Here is a 17,294-nt window from a genome sequence, read left to right as displayed (position 1 = left end):
GGAAGCCCAAGAATACTGGAGTGAGTAGCCTACCTTCTCCAGTGGATCTTCCCAACCCAGGAATTAAACCAGGGTCTTTACCAACTGAGCTGTCGGGGAAGCCCACAGCCTTGACTGATCAGACCTTTGTCGGCAAAGTGACGTCTCTTCCTTAAAGCTAATGAGCCAGAAACAGGACATGTGTAATGTGACCAAGTCAGATTGACTGCCAGGAAGGAGGGAGCTCTGGAGTGCTGCTCTCTGTACATGAGGGAAGGGAATTTGTAACCGAGGAGGCTCTAAGAGAAAGAGGGTTCCTTTTTGGATGGATTGCTGTTTCTGAGGCCAGATTGGGGCAGGTTGAGAGGTAGGGACTCACTTGGGAGCATTGCATCGTGAGTGTCCTCGGGAGTGAGTAGTCACAGCAGAGCTTGTCTGGGCATCACTGCTGAGGACAAGGGGGTCCTCGTGGTGTCTGACAGCTGCCGCTTCTCACCGAGGGAGAAGCAGGCTTGGCTTGTGGTTGGCTTCATCAAGTGTGGGAGTCCTCCAGACCTGATGCATGGTCGGGCTGCATTTACGCTTTTCAGTCTGAGCTGATTTTCATCCTTGGAATACCAGACAGGTTTTGATCTTTTGGCCTTTATCACATGCTCACTGACCACTTTATACCTTTTGGGAGGTGTCCGTTCAAGTCTTCCTCCTAGTTTTTAAGAGAATTGAATTGTGTGTCTTGTAAAAACTCTTACTGATTTGTAGAAGATTTTAAAAATATTTTCTGGATACCAGCTCTTTGTTGGACTACGGTATTGAAAATAACTCTCTTCCAGGATGTGGCTGGCTTTTTCATTTTCTATTTATTTTAACTGAGAGCAAAGTAGGTGATTATATATGTACTGACATGAATTAACAGTGTGTTTTGTTTTCATTTTTTTGTGAGCGGAAGTGTTTAATTTCAGTACGGTCCAATTCCTTGATTTTTTTTCCTTTGAAAATTTGTGATTTGGGGATTCCCAGAAATAATTTCCGGTCTCTGCCTCAGCTCAGTGAGATTGTCGTGCTCTCCTCAGCCTCCCTCCCCTGTCCCCAGTGTCCAGAAGGAGCCCCCCAGGCGAAATGGGGCTCACCTTGCACGTCCCCTGTCCCTCGAGGATCACACCTGCGGTGCCTGGAAACAGTAACTTCGTGCATCTTGTCCCAGTTTGTACCACGTGGATGGACTGGTTGCTGTGTCCTGGCAGGAAGTGGAGCTCTTTGTTCTGAGTGGTGTATCTGACAGGTTAAACGCCAGGGTCGCTGTCTCCCGTGCCCCAGCATCAGTCCTAATGGCTTTGCCAAGGCACAGCCCCTGCAGGCTGTTGACCAGTTGTCCCAGTGCTGCTTTTGCAGGTTTTGATGTCGGCTTCCCTGGTGGCTCAGACAGTAAAGCATCTGCCTACAATACGGGAGACCCGGGTTCGATCCCTGGGTTGGGAAGATCCTCTGGATCTGGCAACCCACTCCAGTACTCTTGCCTGGAAAATCCCACGAACTGAGGAGCCTGGTAGGCTCCAGTCTATGGGGTCGCAAAGAGTCGGACACGACTGGGCGACTTCACTCACTCACTCACTCACTCATGGTGTGCAGGTAGACCTGGGCAGAGGTGCAGACCATCTCTCTGTCCACTTCACCTGAAATACTTGTTTGAACTTCTTTTTCTTGGGGCCCAGCTCAGCTTTGGGTTTTCTAGCTTCTGTTTTTAACTGCTTGCCCTAAGGATGTGGGTAGCAGCAGCCTGGCTGCTCAGCAGGGACTGGAAGGGCTTTCTCTGAGCCCGTCGAGCGCTGTGGGTAATTCAGCATGGGGCACAGGAAGAAACAGGGTCTTCAGGCCTGAGTCGTCTTCACGCCGTGTGGGTGAGGCCGGAAACTGCGTGGAATGTGTGGGGTCATTTGGGGGGTTTGGCTTTTGTCTGCTTTCCTTGCTCCCCACCTGGGCTTATTTGGCTTTTAATATAAGAGAAAAAACCCAGTCATTTGGAACTTCTCATTCTTGTGGAGTTAAGTGCTCTCCTGTTATTCACTTGGGTTCTTTCAGGGAGATGTTAGAGAAGCAGGTGTTTGCCATCTGGTGTCAGAAGATGTCTCAGCATCGAGAACACCGCTTGGCAGAGAGGATGGTGAGTGGCTTCCCCGGGGCCCCCCAGGGAGGTGCTGGGACGCTCAGGGCCTGCTTCAGGTCTCCACCTGGCGCCTTGCCCCTGAGGACGCTGCTGGACACAGACCCATGCTGCAGGGCGACCCGCCTGCAGCCAGGCTTCACGAGGCCAGGGCAGGGCCTGGCATCTGTTTCCTTGTCTGTCAGTGGACTCTGCAGATGGTTTCTGGGCCCGCCCAGCTCTTGCATGTCCAGCTCTTCCGCCTTGGTCATCGTTCGTGGCCTGGACTTTTCCTGGCTTCTGTACCACCGCCTCTGTGACCCTTCCAATCTCTCCTGCTGCAGGCCGTGCTCCACGCAGAGCTGCACCTTCTGCAGAAGTCGTGGTCTATGTGGCGCCAGCAGGCAGCGGCACACTGCCTGGAGCAGCAGCAGCATGCACTGGCCTGTGCCCACCACCACCTCGGGCGGCTCAGGAAGGCCTTCTGTGTCTGGAGGGAGGGCGCCCGAGGGCTCAGAACAGAGTGAGTGGCCACTCGTGCCTTGGAAGCCCTTCCCTGCTCGGGGCAGCTTTGACTATAGTGGCAGACTGTTAGCTCTGAGCGTCTGCTGGTGGGGGTGGGGAGGTGGTCGTGTCAGCCTGGATTCTGGTCTTAAGTCCCGGAAATTCAACCTGAAACAGTCTAAGCAAAACCGGGGCTGCAGTGGGAGGCTCCAGGGGCGCTCATGGATCTTTGGGCTCAGGACCTTGGCTGGTCAGCAGGGCCTATGAACCTGAGGTCCTGCCCGTCAGCTCCATCCTGCTCACTGTTTGGGGCCACTTGAAGCGCCCATGGCCGGGGCAGGCTATGGCAGTTTCACCACACCCCGTAGTCAGGGACCAGGGCGGACAACCCCGTGTGCCCGGCAGGCGTCGTCCTGCCCTGGGTTCTCTCTTGATCTGCTTTGTGCTCCGAGGGTCTCTCACCTCTGGAACTCTGGCCACGTTGAATCTCCTCCTCAGTTACCCGTTCCCACATGAACACAGAGCCCTGTGAATTTGTCCACAAAAATTGGGCTGCATGAGTGCTGTTCTGGGTGGAACGCCCAAATCCTTTGGCAGCTGTTCCCAAAGGGTCTTGATTCCCCTGCATGTTTAAGACCCCCTGGGCAGGGTCCCGGCTGCAGTGGGGTGCCCCTCGAGAGGGCCTTCACAGGGTCTGGGCTGAGTGCCAGCTGTCTCCCTGCAGGAGGACGGGCACCATGCGGGCTGCACGGTTCCACGCGGCGTGGCTTCTGCGCCGGGCCTGGACCAGGTGGCGGGAGGTGAGGCCTTGGCACGGGCACTGCCCGCCTGGGGCTGTGGGTGGGTGGAGCCTCGTCAGGGTGACTCAGGGCGGACACACGGTCTCCTCCACGGCCCGCGGAAACCACCTTCCCCTGAGTGTGTGCGGGAGGCCAGGCGGCAGCTGGGGTGAGTGCCCAGCTGGTTTCATGAGATGACTGGGCATAGGTCCCCGCTGCAGCAGGTGCCAGGCTGTCCCTCCTGGACTCTCTGAGTCTAAAGTTCCTGGTCTGATGGTTCACAGACGTCCTCTTCAGGGCGAAAAATGTTCACACTGCTGCTGGTTCGCACTGACCCGCAGGAGGCGTTTGCCCCGTGTCATCCTCACAGCCCTCTAAGAGCTGCGTGTTTACAGAGGAGGATGCTGGGCTTGGGGTTAATAACCACTTTACCCGAGCTCCCCCAAACCAAGAGTGAGACCGAGGCCTGGCCGAGCCCCCCTCAGCGCTGGGCCCGCGGCGGCCGGCTCTCTCCTCCCCGCAGCGCCGGGCCCTGCGCGGTGCCGAGTGGCGGAAGCTGGCGCGCGCCGACCTGCACCACCAGCACAGCTTGCTGCACAGGGCGCTGCAGACCTGGGGGGTACGCGACGCCGCGGTCCCCCAGACCTCCTCGGCTGGCAGGGAGGGGCATTCGGAAGACTTTGTTCCCCTTCCTTGTTCCTCCCGCCTCTCCCGAGGTAGTAATTCCACAAGACTCAGAGCAAGTGCCCTGGCCAGTGGGTCTTACACCCCTGAGCTAGTTCCCTGTCCTTCCCCGGGGGCCAGGGGCCTGGGGGCTGGACTCACCAAGTGAGGGCATAGCTGGTCCTCTCCCTGTTGCCGGGTGGGCTCCTGGCCTCCCCCCACCCCCTGTGCTGCCTGCTCTGGGCATCACAGGCCCTGTACCCTTGCGGCTGCCCTAGAGTGACGAGCGCTGCGGCCCGGATCCTCCAGTCCTTCTGGTCATCTGCAGGTGTATCAGAGCCGGGTGCGGAGCGTGCTGCAGGAGGCGGCTGCCAGGGAGAGCCGGCACAAGAGGCGGCTGCTGCGGTGAGTCCGCACGTCCCTGGCACAGCCCAGGGACTGGGGAGCAGGCTGCAGACCCCGGCAGGTTGGGGGGACCCTGACCAGGGTCTGGCAGTCACGCCTGGCTGCCTCCTGCTGCTGAGAGCAAGGCTTCGGTGTTTCCAATGCTGGTGCTGTTCACTGGGGCCTCACGTGTCTTGAACCCACACTGTGTGCTGAGCGGGGCCTCTGGGAGGCACCTGCGCCATCTCCCGCATGTCTTGTTCATCTGAGTATCTTTCCCTGCCCCGTTCAGACCTGCGGGAAGTACCTTGTCACCTCTGCTCCCTCCCAGGCCCACCTCCTGCCCTCCCCCCACCCCCTGCTCTAGGCCTCTCCAGCCTCTGGGACCATCTGCATCGCACACGTGGGCTCACTCAGGCCCCTTGGCCCCGCTGTGTTCTTCCCCTGCCTCGGTCTGTTCAGCACCTGCTGTTCCAGGCTGTGCTGCCCTTCCTCAGTCTTCCGTCTGCACCTCTCTTACCGTGGATGCAGCACCTCTGTCGTTGTCACTGGGTCGCAGCCCTGTGTTCCCCGTGGCGCCTGAATGCACGAGGCCGTGGTGCCCGTGGTGCTCCCACAGCACCGCTCAGCCGCGTGCGGGGTGTGCAGTCAACGTAAATCATCCGCGCGACAGACACGCTCGGGTGTGGGGAGACCTCGATTCACGACCAAGCAGAAGAGCCTCACACTGTCCACCCCAGGTCACCCTGTCCCCCCGTGTGCCCGCAGGCGTGTGTTTCGTTGCTGGAGAGAGAACGCTATGGCCCAAGTGGACGAAGCAAAGAAGATGTCCCAGGCGGCAGCTCACTACAGGAGGACTCTGTGCTCCAAGGTGAGCCCTGTGGGCCAGCTGGCTGCCGGGGGGCTGGGGCCGCGTTCCTGCGAGGGGGCAGCCTGGAAGTGCCTCCAGAGGCATGAACTGAACGAGGAGCCCGGAACAAGAGACAGCGCCCTTCTGCACATACACAGCAGGGCCAGCTGGCAGGCTTGTGTACTCACTCTTTTTACTGAATTCTGAACCAACATCCGTAAAACAAAGGCAGGGCATATACTGACTGTGAACCAGCTCTCCCCAGAACCAGGGTTGCCCACACGCGTGGAACCTTCCCTTGGGACGCCACGCCTCTGTCTCCTTGTATCAGCACGGGATGTACAGCGGGGAGGCCTCCCTGACCCCTGCTGCTCTTTGGCCTTGCGGGATTCATGGCCTCGGGGGCTTCCTGGAAAGTGAGGTCACTGGTCACGGTTGGCAGGAATTGGTGCCCTGGCTCCACGTGCTGGGGGTGCATGGGAACAAGTCACGTCATGTGACAGGACGCACATGCCGTGGTGGAGGTGGTCCTCGACTCCGGGGCGTTTCAGAAGAAGGCAGTTTGCTGGGAGCCCAAGGCTGTCCTGGCAGCTCTGGGGCCTCCGTGGACAAACAGCAGTTCCACATGGTCAGGGTCCAGTCTGCTCTCGGGGAAGTTCACAGGCCGGCGTGAGCGCCCTGCTCTGGAAGGACGGTCGGGGCTCGGAGGGGAGGCGGCCTCTGGGGAGTGGAGTTCGTGACTGTGTGGCGAGCAGGCGGCAGGCACCCTCTGTCCTGTTACTGTGGTTTCACGTGTGCCTCACGTATGTCGCACGTGACATGAAGCTTCCACTTAACACATAGGATGGGAGCCAGAGTGAGCCTTGATGTCTGCACAGCACTGTGTGAAGTTCAGCTCCTCTGGGCCCATCGCCTGGGACACAGGGCTTCCTGCGAGGGGCCTGGGCAAGGTGGCCTGGGTCTGTGTGGACGGCGGGCACTTCCTGGAGCCCACATGAATGCTGTTCACTCCATGAGGAGCCACCCGCAGAGCCGGGTTGACCCCAGGAAATGGGGACGTGCCATGACCACACTCTTCTGCTTCTGCCCCTCAGGTCCTGCTTGAGTGGCGAGAGGCAGCATCTGTGCAGGTGTATTACCGAGAGCAGGCGGACGGGGCTGTCAGGGAGGCCCAGCTGGTGCTGAGTAGAGGTAAGTGGGGCCCGGAAGCTAGATGGTGATGGTTCAGTCATGTCTGACTCTTTGCGACCCCATGGACTGCAGCACGCCAGGCTTCCCTGTCCTTCACTGTCTCCCAGAGCTTGCTCAAACTCATGGTCATTGAGGCCATCCAACCATCTCATTCTCTGTCGTCCCCTTCTCCTGCCTGCAGTCTTTCCCAGCCTTTTCTGATAAGCTGGCTCTTCTCAACAGGTGACCAAAGTATTAAAGGTTTAGTTTCAGCATCAGTCCTTCCAATGAACATTCAGGGTTGATTTCCTTTAGGATTGACTGGTTTGATCTCTTTGTGTTCCAAGGGACTCTCAAGAGTCTTTTCCAACACAATTCAAAAGCATCAATTCTTTGGCACTCAGCCTTCTTTGTGGTCAAACTCTTCACATCCATACATGACTACTGGAAAAACCATAGCTTTGACTAGACGGACCTTTGTTGGCAAAGTGATGTCTCTACTTTTTAATACACTGTCTAGGTTTGTCATAGCTTTTCTTCCAAGGAGCAAGCATCTTTTAATTTCATGGCTGCAGTCACCATCCGCAGTGACTTTGGAGCCCAAGTAAATAAAGTGTGTCACTGTTTCTACTATTTGCCCATCTATTTGCCATGAAATGATGGTCCTGGATACCATAATCTTCTTTTTTTGAATGTTGAGTTTTAAGCCAGTTTTTTCACTCTCTTCTTTCACCTTCATCAAGAGTCTCTTTAGTTCGTCTTCACTTTCTGCCATAAGAGTGGTGTCATCTGCGTATCTGAAGTTATTGGCATTTCTCCTGGCAATCTTGATTCCAGCTTGTGCTTCATCCAGCCCAGCATTTCTCATGATGTACTCTGCATATAAGTTAAAAAGTAGGTGACAATATACAGCCTTAATGTACTCCTTTCCCAATTTTGAACCAGTCCATTGTTCCATGTCTGGTTCTAACTGTTGCTTCTTGACCTGCAAACAGGTTTCACAGGAGGCAGGTAAGGTTATCTGGTATTCCTATCTCTTTAAGGGTTTTCCACAGTTTGTTGTGATCCACACAATAAAAGGTTTTAGCATAGTCAGTGAAGCAGAAGTAGGTGTTTTTCTGGAACTCTCTTGCTTTTTCTATGATCCAGCAGATGTTGGCAATTTGATCTCTCCTTTCTCTGCCTTTTCTAAATCCAGCTTGAACATCTGGAAGTTCTCAGTTCACGTACTGTTGAAGCCTGACTTGGAGAATTTTGAGCATTACTTTGCTAGCGTGTGAAATGAGTGCAATTGTGCAGTAGTTTGAACATTCTTTGGCATTGTCCTTCTTTGGGATTGAAATGAAAACTGACCTTTTCCAGTCCTGTGGCCACTGCTGAGTTTTCTAAATTTGCTGGCATATTGAGTGCAGCACTTCAACAGCATCATCTTTTAGGATTTGAAATCGCTCAGCTGGAATTCTGTCACCTCCACTAGCTTTGTTCATAGTGATGCTTCCCAAGGCCCACGACTTCACATTCCAGGATGTCTGGCTCTAGATGAGTGATCACGCCATCATGGTTATCTGGGTCATTTTTTTTGGTATAGTTCTTCTGTGTATTCTTGCCACCTTTTCTTAATATCTTCTGCTTCTGTTAGGTCCATGCCATTTCTGTCCTTTATTGAGCCCATCTTTGCATGAAATGTTCCCTTGATATCTCTAATTTTCTTGAAGAGATCTGTAGTCTTTCCCATTCTGTTATTTTCCTCTATTTCTTTGCCTTGATCACTTTCTTATCTCTCCTTGCTATTCTTTGGAACTCTCCATTCAGATGGGTATATCTTTCCTTTTCTCCTTTGCCTTTTGTTTCCCTTCTTTTCTCAGCTATTTGTAAGGCCTCCTCGGACCATTTTGCCTTTTGCATTTCTTTTTCTTGGGGATGGTTTTGATTACTGTCTCCTGTACAGTGTTACGAACCTCTCTCCATAGTTCTTCAGGCACTCTGTCTGTCAGATCTGATCCCCTGAATCTATTGGTCACTTGCACTGTATAGTCGTAAGGGATTTAGTTTAGGTCATACCTAAATGGTCTAATGCTTTTCCCTACTTTTCTTCAATTTAAGTCTGAATTTGGCAATAAGGAGTTAGTTCATGATCTGAGCTACAGTCAGCTCCCGGTCTGTTCTTGCTGACTGTATAGAGCTTCTCAATCTTTGGCTGCAAAGAATATAATCAGTCTGATTTTGGTGTTGACTATCTGGTGAGGTCCATGTGGAGTCGTCTCTTATGTTGTTGGAAGCGGGTGTTTGTTGTGACCAGTACGTTCTCTTGGCAAAAGTCTGGAAGCTGAAGAGCGGCCTGTGAAGATTAAACTCAATGTGCTGGCAGGGCCGTGCTCCCTCCGAAGGCTTTGCAGTGATGGGGAGGTGGTCTCCTCCCCTGCCTCAGTTGGCTTCTGGTGGCTCCCGGCCACCCTTGCTGCACCTCAGGCTGTAGACATGTTGTCACTCCGGCCTTATCATTCCTCATGTCATCATACGTGTCTGTGTCTCTTCTTAAGAGACCAGTCATAACTGGGTTAAGGGCACACCTCACTCCAGACGTCAGTTGCTCCACACACCATTAGCTCAGGTTCTGGGGTGGATGTGACCTTGGGAGGAGTAAACTGTACATTCCAGTCCATCTTCACATCCTTTTCCCAGCTAATTGCCATTAATGAAAAGGCCCAGGCTTGAGATCTACAGAGAAGTAAAGACCTGGAGCTGGAATGGAGTCTTGGAGGCAGTTTGATGGGGACGTTCTGCTCGTGACAGTTGCTTGTCAGGTCGGGCCCTCCCTGTCAGGGTCCTGCTTCCTTGTCTGCTTGGGAAGCAGGGACTGTCCAGCTGGCCCCAGGCAGTCCCATGACCTGCCGTTCCAATGGCCTGGGGGGACCGCTGCTGGAGAGAGATGTGAAAACAGGGACCCTTGGGTCTGCAGGGGCACATCTGACACTCTGAGGAGACAGCTGCTGGTTAGAATGAAAGAGAAATGGTTTAAATCGGACCATAGAGAAAATGGATCAAGCTGTTAAATTGGCTTAATAGCATTTGCTCCGAGACAAAAGCTAATCCACCCAGGTTTGGTTCTGACTGGTTCTTGTGTTAATGAACACAGTTCCATGCTCTCCTGGATGGAATCTCAGGGTCCAGCACACTCCTCTGTGACCTCAGACTGCCCCTCACCCTAGAAACCAAGGCTAAATGTTTCTAGTCATTCCCAGGAAAGATACCATGTGCTCAGCCTGCCCCCAGTCTCTGCTGGGACGGAGCTTTGGCACCGGTGCTGCATGGCACCCAGTTTGGGTCAGGCGACCGCGGTGGGGAGGTGACTGGCACAGCTGAAGCTGCTTCCCTTGCGGGCCTGCCGGCAGCATCTTTCCTCAGATGGCTGGTGGCACATGGCTGGCCCTCGGCTTCTGTGTCCATGAGGGCTGGTGTGGGGTGCTGGGGCCTGTTGACGACATGCCGTGTTCTCAGCACGCAGCACGTGTGCAGGCCATACCCATGGGGCTGTTTCTTGGCATAAGTGAGCCTCTGAGTCTCAGGCACACCTTGGTGGTCCAGGGCTCGGCTGGGGCTGCAGGAGGACGGAGCAGGGGTCAGGGGTCGTGGGCACTCATGCCCATCAATGGCTGCGTGACTCAGGCAGGGCCTCCTCTCAGCCTCCGTGTGCCGGCTGAGTGTGGGAACGGTAGTACCTGCCCTGGAGGTAGTCGTGGGGGTCCAGTGAGGCTCACACATCCGTGTGTAAAGCAGGATCTGGGGAACAGCAGCACTTAGTGTGACACCTCCAGGCTAAAGGAAAAACTCCAAAAGGGAAAGCAGCACCAGAACAGAGTGCTTGGTCCCTCGAGAGAGTCTGGTGACAGACACGCATGGCGCAGCCCCGACCCACATGCTTGCAGAGCCCGGCTGTCAGAGGATGCGCTCAGCAGAGCCAGGCTTCGCCGTGCCTGGCTCGGGCTGCCTGGGCCGCTGAGCCTCGGTTTCCTCCCATTGCCTCAAGCCCAGCAGCTGCTTGCAGGCGGCTCTGCGGGGGTCTTGGCACACCTGCGGCTGCTGTGCACAGGCTTATGGCTCGGGTGGGGTGGGGGGGTTCCCGTCAGGGTGTGCACAGCCTCTGAAGGTGGCCAGAGCTGTCCTCACAGAGGACATGTCCACACGCAGTGGTCTCACCCAGGTTCTCCACCCTCTAAATTTCACTGTTGCCTACTGGTCCGTGAGGGCTTCCCAGGTGGGGCTAGTGGTAAAGAACCTGCCGGTGCTGGGACATAAGAGGCACAGGTTTGATCCCTGGGTTGGGAAGAACTGGAGGAGGCCTTGGAAACCCACTCCAGTGTTCTTGCCTGGAGAATCCCATGGACAGAGGAGCCTGGTGGGCTACAGTCCATGGGGTCGCAGAGTCAGACACGATGAAGCGAGTTAGCACGCACAGCACTAGGGGTCCACGTGTGTCCTCCACAAGAGCTGACTGACTCCAATGTGTCTCAGGCCGTCTCAGGACCTGGTTTCGGCTCTGGCGGGACCGAAGCCGGAGGGCTGCCCAGCAGAGGGTGCAGATGGAGCGGGCACTGCGGCATTGCTGCCGGAAGCTGCTGCAGGAGGCCCTGGCCCGGTGGAAGGCACACCATCAGGGCTGCGTCAGGAAGAGGGTGAGGCGGGGGGCAGCTCCACAAGCTTCTCAACGCGGCTGGGCTGTCTGGGCCAGGAAACCGCGTCCTGGCGAGGAAAGGTCTTTCCTGAAGCGCTCCCAGCAGCCAGTGTGGATGGTGGTGACCGGGGTCCTGTGGGTGCAAGGCTGCCTTTCTGGTTGGTGAGTGAAGGCTGGGGAAGCAACCTCAGGAGCCTGTTCCCCGGGTGGACAGTGGCTTTGCAGAGAACCCATTCAATCTGAACCACGCCTGTCAGCACTGGGTGAACTGCAGAGCTATCTGGACACCCCATCTGTGCAGGAGGCCCTTGGCTTCATCCAGGATGACTCCTGCTGGTGGGAGGAGATGCTGGTGGGCCTGGAGCCCACGACGCCCTTGGGGGCTCTGGGTGTGGGCACCTGCCGGCCCCAGGCACACGGCCCACAGCCCACTACGTGCTTTCTCCCCAGCTGTGGCAGAGGCAGGCCGCCCGACTCCGGGCCCAGACGCTCAGCCGGGCCTGCTTCCACCAGTGGAGACGACAGGTGGGCGCCCTGCAGAAGCCCCTCCCCGTCCTGCTCCCTCCCGGGCCTGCCTCCAGCTCGTGCTGGTGTCACCCTCCTCCCGGGGCTTCCCCATCCCCGCCAACCACTGCCCAGCACTGCCAGCTTCCTTCCCTGGGAACCTGTCTAAGGCCAAGTCCCTTCCTGCAGTTTCCTGTTGAAAACATGTCAGGGTACCATGTAGAAATTGATAGGAAACCCACTTTAGGTCTTCACTGAAGCTTTGCGGAGACACTGGGCAGACTGCGTCCTGTGTCCCACCTGGCGGCCCTTCAGGGGTCCGGTCCCTTTCCTCCCCGGAGCCTGGAGTCCTGCCCCTGGAGCTCCTGGACATTCTTTCCTGAGCAGCTTTCTCAATCCCCAGCCTCAGGGCAGGCAGGGCGGGACCCAGCTGGAGAGGGATCTGAGGGTGACTGGGGCTGTGCAGGGGGGCTCCCTGAAGGGGACACTGCCTTTGTGGCCCACAGCTGCTGGACAGGAGGCACGAGCGGCAGCGCACGGCACGGGCCCTGTGGTTCTGGGCCTTCTCCCTGCAGGCGAAGGTAACGGGCTCCCCGTCCCAGCAGAGGCCACAGCCAGCGGGAGGGGGCTCTTATGTCTCAGCAGGACGGCTGGGCCTTACTGCTCCTCTCCCTGGAGGCCTGGGCCGCCTGGCGGGGCTTCGTGCAGGAGGCGAGGAGGAAGAAGGAGCGGGAGGAGCAGGCGGTGCAGGTCTACCACCTGCAGCTCCTCAGGGAGGGCGTTGAGCGCCTCCTGCGCTTTGCAGCCGGCATGAAGGCCTTCCGGCAGCAGCTGCACGCCCAGCAGCAGGTGCAGGTGGGTCTGGGGTGTCCCCATCCCCCCAGCCCCGTGGGGCATGGGCGGCACAGCGCCGCCCTGACCGCAGGCCGTTTGCAGGCGGCCCACAGTCTCCACCGCGCAGTGCATCGCTGTGCCACGCTCTGGAAACAGAAGGCGCTGGGCCGGGGCAGGGAGCTGCAGTCCCCTGCGTCCACTGAGCCCAGCAGAAGAGTGACGTTTGAGCGTCCCCTTCTTAGCCACGTTGCCGCCGGGGCTGGCGATGCCCCCCTGGAGCCCAAAAGGCCACCAGCTCCTCGTGGGCTCTGGGGAGCTTTGGACGGCCTGGCATCAGCCCCTGGGGACCCCCAGCTCCTGGAGCTGTGAGTAGTCCGTCCCTCACCTCCTCCTCCTTGCTTCCTCCTGGGGCAGAGCTTGGACAGTATGGGAAGGATACTGGGCTCCGGGGTCACGGCCGAGCCACTGGGAGCCCCCTGTGCAGCAGAATCTTGCCCCCGCTCCTGTGGGGCCCTAACCGGGGGCTCAGCTGCTACTCCTCCCAGAAGGGCCCCCTGGCAGCCCCTCCTCACCAAGCCTGGTAGTCTCCCCACTTCTCCCGTCACAGCCAGGAGCGGGTGCCCTCTGGGACACGCTGGCCCTGCATGCTGTTCTGCTGCAGCCTGTGCCTGGCTCCCGTGAGATGTGTGGGTGGGGCGCCCACAGGCAGCAGGCTCCTGGAGTTGCTCGTCCAGGAAGGCAGCTGGGGCGAGGGCCTTCCTCACCCGGCCTCCAGTCTCCCCGAGAGATTTCAGGGGTCGGGCTGGATGACTGCACCCACAAGGTCCCAGGCCCTGGGCAGCCTGGAGAAACAGCCCGTTTCTTCCCAGCAATGCTGCCCGCTGGGCACGGAAGCAGCCACGACGCCCAAGCTTCCTGGTGGAGCCCTTGCAGAGCCAGGCGCCCCTGGGGTGTGGCCCCCTCAGCAGGCAGGGGTAGGTGCTGCAGTCCTGGGGCCTTGGGGCCTGGCTGCCTTCCTTCCCGCTCCTCTGGGGGCACTGCCTGACCAGCTCCCGCCGCTCTCCCACTTAGGTCCCAGGCCCTGTGGGAGTGCGGCCCACATCAGGTCCGGCCAGTGGGCCCCGCCTGGTCAGTGCTGGACCCAAGCAGCCCCCTGCCACGCGCCCCTGGCCTGAAGCTACCGCCCACAGCGCACCCCAGCCCAGAGCTGCTGCCCCCGTCCTCTTTTGCGCCACGTGGGGCCCAAGTACCTGTTTGGGTAAGACCCCTGGGGCGTGTTCTGGTCTGGCCTTTACTCCTGCTTTCTCGCATACTCGGTGCCATAGCCAAAGCTGTGCCCGCTGCCTTGGGAGACGTACCCAGTGTAGGGGCCACTGTCCTGGGGACACAGCAGGGAATGGCCCCCAAGGCCCATGCTCGTGACGCTTACACAGAGGTGGAGACCAAAGGAAACCCCACATGCAGACAGAGGTAGAGGCTGTGGACCCGGGAGGGCCATGCAGGCCCCAGGGAGAAGCTGCACTTTGGGTGAACGAGAGGCTGTGGACGCGGGTCCAGCAGAAGGTGCTGTGGCTGGGACACGGTGCGTGGACGCCATGGGAGGCAGAGCAGGCAGGGCTCGCTCTGATGGGTTTGGCGAGAGGAAGGGAAGGAATCCAGGATGGCTCCTGGGTTTCCAACCTGAACAACTAGGGGAATAATGAGTTCTTTTACTGTGAGAGGGAAGATGTGGCTGGGGACCCAGGTGACACATGAAGAGTGAGTCCTGAACCTGTCAGGTTTGAGATAAAGCAACAGATGGAGCCTGGCCTCCAGGAATGAGGTCAGGGCTGCAGATCAAAGTTGACAGTTCACAGCACAGGTTGGAGGTAACCCCCTGAGAACCGAAGGGGTGACAGGGAGGAGGGATTGTGACTCTGGGGCCTGTGACGTGAGAGTCAACGAGTTGGGACGGGTAAGTGAGGAGGCACGAGTGTGCCCTGGGCTGGCCCCGCAGGAGCTTGTGCCCGAAGGGCTGCAACCTGAGGGGGTGGGGAGAGGGTGGGAGCATTGCGTCCCTCCAGGGGCTGGTGTCACCAGGAGGAGGGAAGGAGGGCTGGAGCACCTTTCTCAGGGAAACGGTCGGTCGGTCGGTTGGTCTTTGCTGGAAGGGGTAAAAGCTTGGGCCAGCTGGCAGTGGCTGCTCCAGTGGTGGGGGCCCTCGGGCGGGGTTGGGTGCGGAAGTAAGAGGGCAAGGCCAGAGCAGGTGTGGGGAACCCTGGCTCCCCACCTTCCTCCCGCTTCCCTGGTCAGTGTTCATCTTTCCTTTACAGCTGCCAGCCCAGCCGGTGACGCGTGGGCTTCCATCCCAGGTCCGTTCGTCCCTGGCCGGTGTCCCCAGCTCCTGTCTGCTCCTTCCTGGGGACTTCAGGGGCACCAGGCCTGGGCCTGGCTCTGACCCTGCAGGTGTGTACCAGGGGCCTGTCAGTGCCTCGAGAGGGGGCACCCCTCCTGGCAGCTCGGCTCATCCTGGACTGAGCCAGGAGGCTGGCCGAAATCAAGCACATTCTCCTGTGGGCACTGGCCACAGCGACCTGGAGGCTGAGCTTGAGGGCATCCGGCAGCAGCTGCAGGACTACCAGACCACGAGGCAGAACCTCAGGTGAGACCACGGCACTCGTGTCACCCCAGCAAGGGGACCGACCGGGGCGCTGTGTCCCCGGGGACAGCCCCGCAGACAGGCAGAGCAGCTCCCCGCTCAGGTCCAGGGTGGTCTCACCTTCAGGGACCTGAGGGTGTAATGCTCAGGAAAAGCTGAGCAGAACTTTACACCCAGCTGTGCCCCTGGAAGCCGGTGATCTGCCTGGTACGTTGTCACTCATGCGGGATGGTGCCCTGTGTGTGCTCTGGTCCACAGCTAGCCTCCCCCATGCCCAGGCACCTCCACACGGGCAGCAGCCTTGATTGGAGGGAAGGGCTTGGGTCCCCCCAAGGCCTGCTCTGCACAGGCTGAGGATGGTGGGGGAGCCTCTCTGCCTCCGCCCATGGCAGCAGAAGCGGGTGTGCTTGTCTCCAGGCTGCAGGCTCTGCCTGGGTAAAGCCAGGCAGCAGTTGCCTTACGCCCTCAGGTCCTGCCAACGGCAAGCACACAGCCTGAGGCGGTGGCTAGAGCTGAGCAGGGAGGAGCCCCGGGCTGAGGACCAGGAAGCTGAGCAGCAGGTTGAGGAGGAGCTGCAGAAGGTGAGGCGCGGACGGCTGGGACGGCTCCTGGGCTGGGCTTCCTCTCAGCTGGTCCCCCGTCCCCCCAGGTGGAGGTGCAGATCCAGCAGCTGGCCCACGAGCTGCAGGCCCGGCGCCAGCCCGTCCACACCTGCATCGCTCGGGTCCAGGCCCTGCGGCGGGCTCTGTGCTAGTCACCACGTCCAGGAACAGAATGCAGAGCAGCAATGTTTTTTAGTTTATTTCAAAATGTTGCAATTAAATGAATCACTGTTCAGAAGTCTCCCACTTTTCATACAAAAATACTGTGCTACTGATACAGTTGAAAAAGTTCAAGTGGCTTCTCCTGCAGGAGAAATTCACAGCATCCCCAGGAAACATGAAACTTGGCCCCCCCCACGCCCCCCATCAGTGGCTCCCTCAGGATTTCGTACCTGTTAGTATCTGTTACTTGGGGACAGGTTTTCTAGGCACTGATACCCCCCTCCGTCACACACCAAAGACATCAACAAGGCTCCTTTGTTTCCAGTGTAAGCCCCTGATCAATAGCAGCAACTTCTGCGTATTTACACAGGCCTGGATGTAGGGAGGGGACACAAGCTCACCCCTGGTCTCAGCTGGGCCACCACTAGGGGGGTCGATAATAGATCCTACCAGCTCCGGAAGGTCACTCGCCAGGGCCTGCAAAGCACCGAGCCACCAAAGGCCACCCTTGGAAGCTGCTGACAGCGTCTCAGCAGGTGATGTGTTCAGCCACATGTGCAAAGAGAGAAGACAGCCTTTCCCAACAAGCAAGGTGGAGCAAACTCGGGGACAGAAAGCAGCTGTGTTACCGGCCCCGCTGTGGGGCCCACAGTCAGTGCCAGGAGGCACCTCACCCTGTGCAGGGGAAGCAGAGGCGGAGGCCAGAAAGCAGTGACAGGACGAGCAGCAAGAAGGTACCTTAACTACCGCGTATCTCAGAACGGAAATCGGGACCAACCGAATGCTCGGCCGGGAGGTCACAGAGCCAGTTTTTACGAGACGTTAAAAAGTCTCCAAGAGGGACTCCATCATCCTGGCCCATACTTTCTCTTCAGGTGGGAGAGGGGGTAACGGCGGTCTACGGCACGATGGGCTGACGACCTTGTCTGCACCCCAGAAGTAGGGACAGAAGTCACCCAGGTCCTGCCTGGTAAGACCCTACAGTCCCCTCCCTACACAGCCTCAGAGGTCCCCTTGAAAGGACCCTCAGCAGCTGCGGCCATGCAGGAGGCTCAGAGGGAGCCCAGAGCCTCCCCAAATCGGATCTTCTGTCCTGCCTGCAGCCTGAAGTTGAAGTCCTTGGGGGCCTCAAAGATGAGCACGATGGTGGAGCCCAAGTTGAACTCGCCCAGGTGCTCGCCTTTGCGCATGGGGATGCCCTCCTTGTTGGCATGCGTCACGAAGCTGAAGTCGTTGTAGGAGCCTTTGCTGTACCGGGGGCTGTTTGTGTGCAGGTCCTGGGAGGCGGGGACAGAGCATGTGGGCCGTGGACACACCCTGCCCCCCACCCTGCTCGGGAGGGGAAGTGGGGACAGCAGCTCAGGCCAGGGGCCAGGTCTGAGCTGAGAGCCCCTGACCTGCTGTGACCTGGGGCTG

General features: G+C 58.2%; 2 protein-coding genes across 27 annotated transcripts in view; one reads left to right on the top strand and one right to left on the bottom strand.

The window, feature by feature from the left end:
• The window catches only part of SFI1 (SFI1 centrin binding protein), a 95,584-nt gene extending 79,469 nt beyond the window's left edge, over window positions 1-16,115 (top strand). For 15 of the 21 annotated variants that reach the window (XM_044929898.1, XM_044929897.1, XM_044929895.1 and 12 more), the window contains 16 exons: window positions 2,056-2,137; window positions 2,461-2,639; window positions 3,345-3,420; window positions 3,923-4,018; window positions 4,391-4,467; window positions 5,215-5,317; window positions 6,391-6,487; window positions 10,979-11,139; window positions 11,589-11,663; window positions 12,149-12,223; window positions 12,321-12,497; window positions 12,579-12,841; window positions 13,346-13,450; window positions 13,548-13,734; window positions 14,789-15,117; window positions 15,584-16,115. In XM_044929898.1, the coding sequence (XP_044785833.1) occupies window positions 2,056-2,137; window positions 2,461-2,639; window positions 3,345-3,420; window positions 3,923-4,018; window positions 4,391-4,467; window positions 5,215-5,317; window positions 6,391-6,487; window positions 10,979-11,139; window positions 11,589-11,663; window positions 12,149-12,223; window positions 12,321-12,497; window positions 12,579-12,841; window positions 13,346-13,450; window positions 13,548-13,734; window positions 14,789-15,117; window positions 15,584-16,115 (2,614 nt within the window). Of the gene's footprint in view, window positions 1-2,055; window positions 2,138-2,460; window positions 2,640-3,344; window positions 3,421-3,922; window positions 4,019-4,390; window positions 4,468-5,214; window positions 5,318-6,390; window positions 6,488-10,978; window positions 11,140-11,588; window positions 11,664-12,148; window positions 12,224-12,287; window positions 12,498-12,578; window positions 12,842-13,345; window positions 13,451-13,547; window positions 13,735-14,788; window positions 15,118-15,583 lie in introns of all 21 variants that reach the window. The other 6 variants (XM_044929913.1, XM_025267307.2, XM_044929905.1 and 3 more) reach the window with 5 other exon arrangements.
• Window positions 15,890-17,294, bottom strand: part of PISD (phosphatidylserine decarboxylase) — a 27,716-nt gene continuing 26,311 nt past the window's right edge. For all 6 annotated transcript variants that reach the window (XM_044929918.1, XM_025267314.2, XM_006051014.3 and 3 more), the window contains one exon: window positions 15,890-17,155. In XM_044929918.1, the coding sequence (XP_044785853.1) occupies window positions 16,931-17,155 (225 nt within the window). In that variant the 3' untranslated portion in view covers window positions 15,890-16,930. The remainder of the gene's footprint in view (window positions 17,156-17,294) is intronic.

Source organism: Bubalus bubalis, chromosome 17 (assembly GCF_019923935.1).
Source record: "Bubalus bubalis isolate 160015118507 breed Murrah chromosome 17, NDDB_SH_1, whole genome shotgun sequence".
Taxonomy (NCBI): domain Eukaryota; kingdom Metazoa; phylum Chordata; class Mammalia; order Artiodactyla; family Bovidae; genus Bubalus; species Bubalus bubalis.
This window is presented reverse-complemented; position numbering and strand designations above follow the sequence as displayed.